Source organism: Nerophis lumbriciformis, linkage group LG14 (genome assembly GCF_033978685.3).
Source record: "Nerophis lumbriciformis linkage group LG14, RoL_Nlum_v2.1, whole genome shotgun sequence".
Classification (NCBI taxonomy): domain Eukaryota; kingdom Metazoa; phylum Chordata; class Actinopteri; order Syngnathiformes; family Syngnathidae; genus Nerophis; species Nerophis lumbriciformis.
In genome coordinates this window covers 1321371-1328610 of record NC_084561.2, presented here as the reverse complement: position 1 = coordinate 1328610, position 7240 = coordinate 1321371, and the positions used below count along the sequence as shown (strand labels likewise).

General features: G+C 36.0%; 1 protein-coding gene across 1 annotated transcript in view; it reads right to left on the bottom strand.

Moving 5' to 3' along the window:
• Positions 1 to 1188: 1188 nt before the first annotated feature.
• Positions 1189 to 7240, bottom strand: part of plpp2b (phospholipid phosphatase 2b) — a 69955-nt gene continuing 63903 nt past the window's right edge. Inside the window, exons 5-6 of the mRNA XM_061976266.2 lie at positions 5701 to 5877; positions 1189 to 1933 (exon numbers count right to left, since the gene is read on the bottom strand). Of these exons, the coding sequence (XP_061832250.2) occupies positions 1787 to 1933; positions 5701 to 5877 (324 nt within the window). The 3' untranslated portion in view covers positions 1189 to 1786. The remainder of the gene's footprint in view (positions 1934 to 5700; positions 5878 to 7240) is intronic.

The window sequence follows — 7240 nt, the reverse complement described above, 5'->3', positions numbered from 1 at the left end:
GCGCCTCTCCCGAAAACCTCCCGGGACAAATTTTCTCCCGAAAAACTCCCGAAATTCAGGCGGACCTGAGTGACGTGTTGACAACACACAACAACAGTGTCTACCGTAAAGCAGTTGGTCTGCCGTAAACAGCAATGTTGTGACACTTTTAAACAGGACAATACTGCCATCTACTGTACATGCATATGTGACCCACCCATAATGTGTCACATTTTTGTGTTGATTTATTTATTTCATTTTGTGGTTTGAATTCGTTTTTTTGGAGCTGTCATTACACATTTATCAGTATTCACATTGGTCAGTAGGGGGCAGTAGGGCGTTTCTTCCCAATTAGAATGCTATCACCTGCAGACCGGAAGTGTCTTGTCATTCTGATGAGCGCGACCAGTCTGTGAACAATTGAAACGTCCTGTGTGCTTTTTTCCTCCTGTATAACAGGTTAGTTTTGGTTAATCAACTCACTGAATAATATCCATGTGATCTTTATAAGTTTAAGTACACATTCTGATGGTGGAGCCTAACTCTAAAGTGTTTGTGAGTTGTAGTTTGTAAATGAACACTGAAATTCAAGTATTTATTTTATTTATATATATATATATATATATATATATATATATATATATATATATATATATATATATATATATATATATATATATATATATATAAAATATATATCAGCATGCCGTCTGTGGCGGCATGCTGATACAATTTTGCTGCGCTTGTTGAGGGATGACAGGTCTGGACGGTATGCTTGAAAGAGAAACTGTTTATTATATACCGTCCAGACCTGTCATCCCTCAACAAGCGCAGCGAAATTGTGTCAGCATGCCGCCACAGACGGAAACACCTCCTAGGGTAACACATGAGCCAATCACCACGCCCCTACGCCAGCCTGTACCCACCCACTCTGTGCCCTATATAAACCATGGTATGCGAATGCTCCCATTAAAATCTCCTGATGATTGAGGGTACCCCCCCTCATGAAACAGGCCTGTAGAGATGAAATAGTCTTGTGATTTTTTTCCCACACATACATATATATATATATATATATATATATATATATATATATATATATATATATAGCTAGAATTCACTGAAAGTCAAGTATTTCTTATATATATATATCTTAACCACGCCCCCCGCCCCGACCACGCCCCCGCCCCCACCCCCCACCCCCCGAAATCGGAGGTCTCAAGGTTGGCAAGTATGCTCTATATTTAGGCTGTTAACTACATTGTAAACATTTTCAAGTTATTATTAATGATTGCCTTTGTTGAATCGATTAAGAATGGTTACAAATAAAAGCAGGATTCAATCATAAATAGATGATCTTTGTCATTGGTTTTGGAAAAGCAGAATTGTCGCCGGCATTGACCCCGTTAGCGTGCGCAGGTGTACCTAATGAAGTGTCCAAGCTGAGCTGAAAAGTTGTCCTTCCAGCCAAAGGAAAAAAAAAAATTTTTTTTTTAAAAGTGTCAGTATAAATGAAAGTGAAGAGAGACTTTTGCGACGTACCGCCACAGCGTCTTGACCGCCATCTTGTCGCCTCCACGTCGGCCATCTTTGTTTCCTGCGGTCCCTCCAGGGCGAGGAGGAGGAGGAGGAGTGTGGGTGTAGTGGTAGTGGGGAAGATGGAGGAAACACGAGCCAAAGACCACATTCAACATGGCGTGACGTGGGTGAAGGGGTGAGGGGGTGGGTGTAGGTCGGGGAAATGCGGCGCCATCACACGGGGTGACAGTTGCAATGGTTGCCATGGTGACAGTTGCAATGGTCGCCATCACACGGGGTGACAGTTGTAATGGTTGGTGTGCTCAGAGTCCACAAACTGAAGGCTGGCTTTCCTCTCCGCCTCCTCACTCTCAGCACAATCCTGCTTCACGCGGCGTGGAGGACGCTTCTTGAAGAAGTCTGACACCACCCGCACCTGATGGGGGAGAAGTGTGATGAAGTATGTCTGACACACACACGCACACACACACACACACACACACACACACACACACACACACACACACACACACACACACACACACACACACACACACACACACACACCTTCCCCGAGTGAGGAATGTGCACAAGCGGTGTTCCAGTAAGTGTCAGTCACAGCTGCAACAAGTCACTCACTTCCTGTCTACAGCCAGACTATTCCCCTTAAATGTCTCCTGGTGTGGACAGTCCTAGTCCTAGGAACTAGAAAAGTATTCTCGGAGCAAAACGATCCGCTCATGTCAATCTGTCTGTGTGTACCGCAAATTCCAGACTTTTCCCTACACTTTGAACCCCGCAGCTTCTAAAACGGTGCGGCTTAATTTGTGTTTTTCTTTGCTGACGAAAAACAAGGAAATACACTGAAAAGGTGTTCTATAGTTTGTGCTATGGTGCCATCTTTTATGTATGTTGTCGGTTCGGTTCGGTACGTACCTCGGTTCATTTTCGGTACAGTGAGAAAACAACAAAATATAAATTTTTTGGTTATTTATTTACCAAATTTGTACGCAATGGCTTTATCCTTTTAACATTGGGAACACTATAATAATTCTGCCCACGTTAATCAACATTAAACTGCCTCAAGTTGTTGCTCAGATGAAATAAAATGACAAAACTTTTCTTCTACATATAAAAAGTGCAACATTAAACAGTTTCAAGTCAACTCATCATGCTTAATTTATTACAGCATTTGGGAAGCCTGGAGTTGATTTATGATGTAAATGTTATATTTTTATCAACATGTGATAGCAGGGACCCTGCCATTCAAAACTAGGCTGCTGCATTACTAATGATTAATGTCACTATAGCTGAAAAAAAGAATACAAAAGCAATAGGAGAGACTATTCATCCCTGAACACCATGGAGTTCATGTAGTCTTAATGATGCACTTACATTATTATATCAACTATCAGAGACAGAAACTCTTCATTTAACATGTCCTTTTTTGCTGCTTCAACACAGCTCAATCAACACAGAAAAAGGTCAAGTGTAATAACAGACAGACAGGGCTTTGCTGTCCGTAACACACACACACACCGCAAAATGAGCTAACGTTACGCTAAAAGTGAATTAGCCTTCACCTCAAGCCAGGACTGCGAGCGAGCTGAGCTGCCGTTTATATTTCTAGAAGGTCAACGGGCTCACAGTGATGTTACTAGTAGTTGACTGGGAGATGTTTATTATCATTTTATTATCATTTATTATTATTATTATTATTATTATCATTTATCATCATTTATTATTATTATTATTATTATTATTATCATTTATTATTATTATTATCATTTTATTATAATTTCTAGAAGGTCAACGGGCTCATAGTGATGTTACTAGTAGTTGACTGGGAGATGTTTATTATCATTTTATTATCATTTATTATTATTATTGTTATCATTTATCATCATTTATTATTATTATTATTATTATTATTATCATTTATTATTATTATTATTATCATTTTATTATCATTTCTAGAAGGTCAACGGGCTCATAGTGATGTTACTAGTAGTTGACTGGGAGGTGTTTATTATCATTTTATTATCATTAATTATTATTATTATTATTAATCATCATTTATTATTATTATTATTATTATCATTTATTATTATTATCATTTTATTATCATTTCTAGAAGGTCAACGGGCTCATAGTGATGTTACTAGTAGTTGACTGGGAGGTGTTTATTATCATTTTATTATCATTTATTATTATTATTATTATTATTATTATTATCATTTATCATCATTTATTATTATTATTATTATCATTTATTATTATTATTATCATTTCTAGAAGGTCAATGGGCTCATAGTGATGTTACTAGTAGTTGACTGGGAGGTGTTTATTATAATTTTATTATCATTTATTATTATTATTATCATTTATCATCATTTATTATTATTATTATCATTTATTATTATTATTATCATATTATTATCATTTCTAGAAGGTCAACAGGCTCATAGTGATGTTACTAGTAGTTGACTGGGAGGTGTTTATTATCATTTTATTATCATTTATTATTATTATTATCATTTATTATTATTATTATCATTTATTATTATTATTATCATTTCTAGAAGGTCAACGGGCTCATAGTGATGTTACTAGTAGTTGACTGGGAGGTGTTTATTATCATTTTATTATCATTTATTATTATTATTATTATTATTATCATTTATCATCATTTATTATTATTATTATCATTTCTTATTATTATTATCATTTTATTATCATTTCTAGAAGGTCAACGGGCTCATAGTGATGTTACTAGTAGTTGACTGGGAGGTGTTTATTATCATTTTATTATCATTTATTATTATTATTATTATTATAATTTATCATAATTTATTATTATTATTATTATTATTATCATTTATTATTATTATTATCATTTTATTATCATTTCTAGAAGGTCAACGGGCTCATAGTGATGTTACTAGTAGTTGACTGGGAGGTGTTTATTATCATTTTATTATCATTTATTATTATTATTATCATTTATCATCATTTATTATTATTATTATTATTATTATTATCATTTATTATTATTATTATCATTTTATTATCATTTCTAGAAGGTCAACGGGCTCATAGTGATGTTACTAGTAGTTGACTGGGAGATGTTTATTATCATTTTATTATCATTTATTATTATCATTATTATTATCATTTATCATCATTTATTATTATTATTATTATTATTATTATCATTTATTATTATTATTATCATTTTATTATCATTTCTAGAAGGTCAACGGGCTCATAGTGATGTTACTAGTAGTTGACTGGGAGATGTTTATTATCATTTTATTATCATTTATTATTATTATTATTATTATTATTATTATTATCATTTATCATCATTTATTATTATTATTATTATCATTTATTATTATCATTTTATTATCATTTCTAGAAGGTCAACGGGCTCATAGTGATGTTACTAGTAATTGACTGGGAGGTGTTTATTATCATTTTATTATCATTTATTATTATTATTATTATTATTATCATCATTTATTATTATTATTATTATTATCATTTATTATTATTATTATTATCATTTTATTATCATTTCTAGAAGGTCAACGGGCTCATAGTGATGTTACTAGTAGTTGACTGGGAGATGTTTATTATCATTTTATTATCATTTATTATTATTATTATTATCATTTATCATCATTTATTATTATTATTATTATTATTATTATCATTTATTATTATTATTATCATTTTATTATCATTTCTAGAAGGTCAACAGGCTCATAGTGATGTTACTAGTAGTTGACTGGGAGGTGTTTATTACCATTTGGGGAGAGTGTGCTGCCTGATGATTACCTGCTAAACGCTAAGCACTGACTACATGCGCTCTGAATACGCACTGCTGATTGGCTGTTACCGCTCTGTGTGTAACCAATCAGATGCTGGTGTGGGTGGGACAATGCCGGGTGCTGTGTAGAGGACTGACAGAGGCAGAAGGCTACTTAATATGTCCGTGTGGAAACTCGTTCGGTACACCTCCAAACCGAACCGAAACCCCCGTACCCAAACGGTTGAATACAAATACACGTACCGTTACAGCCCAACTGTCAACACATAACACAGATATTAGCAAACCATGACCCTAATGCGATTCTCCTTATTACACGCTCTTATTTTGAAGGTAGCTTTAACAAGAGAATGTGTGTGAGGACTCACGTTGAGCGTGGCGACCAGCGCCCCCTGCAGCAGCCCCATCAGCACGTCGCTCCAGTGGTGCTTGTAATCAGAGACCCGCGTGTAGCCCACGTAGACGGCGAAGGCCACCAAGAAGAACTGGATGGTGGGTCGGAGGAGGCGAGCCCACTTGGCCACCAGCCGGGCCTGCACGTAGAGCTGCGGCGGCGGCAAAGAAGAAGAAGAAGAAGAGTGTTGACCTTGGCATCTGGGCTGGGTTCAGTCAGTCAAATGGCGTTGGGGCGTAGAATGGATCCTAACTTGCGGTCTGTGAGGCGGGATGGTGTCTGCGGCCCAACGTTGACTTTACCGCCTCTGACAGCGTAAATGTAGGAATGTACTTCCAGAATATGCTGCACAGTTAATGCAGGTGCTGGAAATTAATCTGTTCCATACGGTCTTTAAATGTATACTTGATGCTATACTAACTGAAATGTAATCATAATATATATCTATACATACATACTGTATACAATACAGGCCTACACACCTTCTCCTCATTCAATGTGTTTTCTTTATTTTCACGACTATTTACATTGTAGATTGTCACCGAAGGCATCAAAACTATGAATGAGGTTAGCTTTGCACACTCTAGGCATTCTCTGGATGAGCTTCAAGCACACCTGTGAAGAGAAAACCATTCATCTTGAAGCTCATCCAGAGAATGCCAAGAGTGTGCAAAGCAGTAATCAGAGCAAAGGGTGGCTATTTTGAAGAAACTAGAATACATAACTCCACATGTGTTCATTCATAGTTTTGATGTGACAATCTACAATGTAAATAGTCATGACAATAAAGACAACACATTGAATGAGAAGATGTGTCCAAACCTTTGGCCTGTACTGTACTGTGTATATATATATACAGAATATATATATATATACATATATATATATATATATATATATATATATATGTATGTGTGGGAAAAAAATCACAAGACTATTTCATCTCTACAGGCCTGTTTCATGAGGGGGGGTACCCTCAATCATCAGGAGATTTTAATGGGAGTATTCGCATACCATGGTTTATATAGGGCACAGAGTGGGTGGGTACAGGCTGGCCTAGGGGCGTGGTGATTGGCTCATGTGTTACCTAGGAGGTGTTTCCGTCTATGGCGGCATGTTGTTACAATTTCGCTGCGCTTGTTGAGGGATGACAGGTCTGGACGGTAAATAATAAACAGTTTCTCTTTCAAGCATAGGTTGCATCTTTTATTACCACTATTGTAAGGTGTGCTGGATGCAAGAATTTGCCATGTTATTGAATATTCAACATTATTGTCTTTGAGGTCCCAAATGTGTTTGCTGAGTTCTGTGGTATTTCGCAGGTTTTTGTTCCTGAAAGAAGCCTTGTGATTGTTCCATCTGGTTTTGAATTCACCCTCGGTTAATCCTACATATGTGTCGGATGTGTTAATGTCCTTGCGTATTACCTTAGATTGGTAGACAACTGATGTTTGTAAGCACCCCCCGTTGAGGGGGCAATCAGGTTTCTTTCGACAGTTACATGCTTTGTTGGT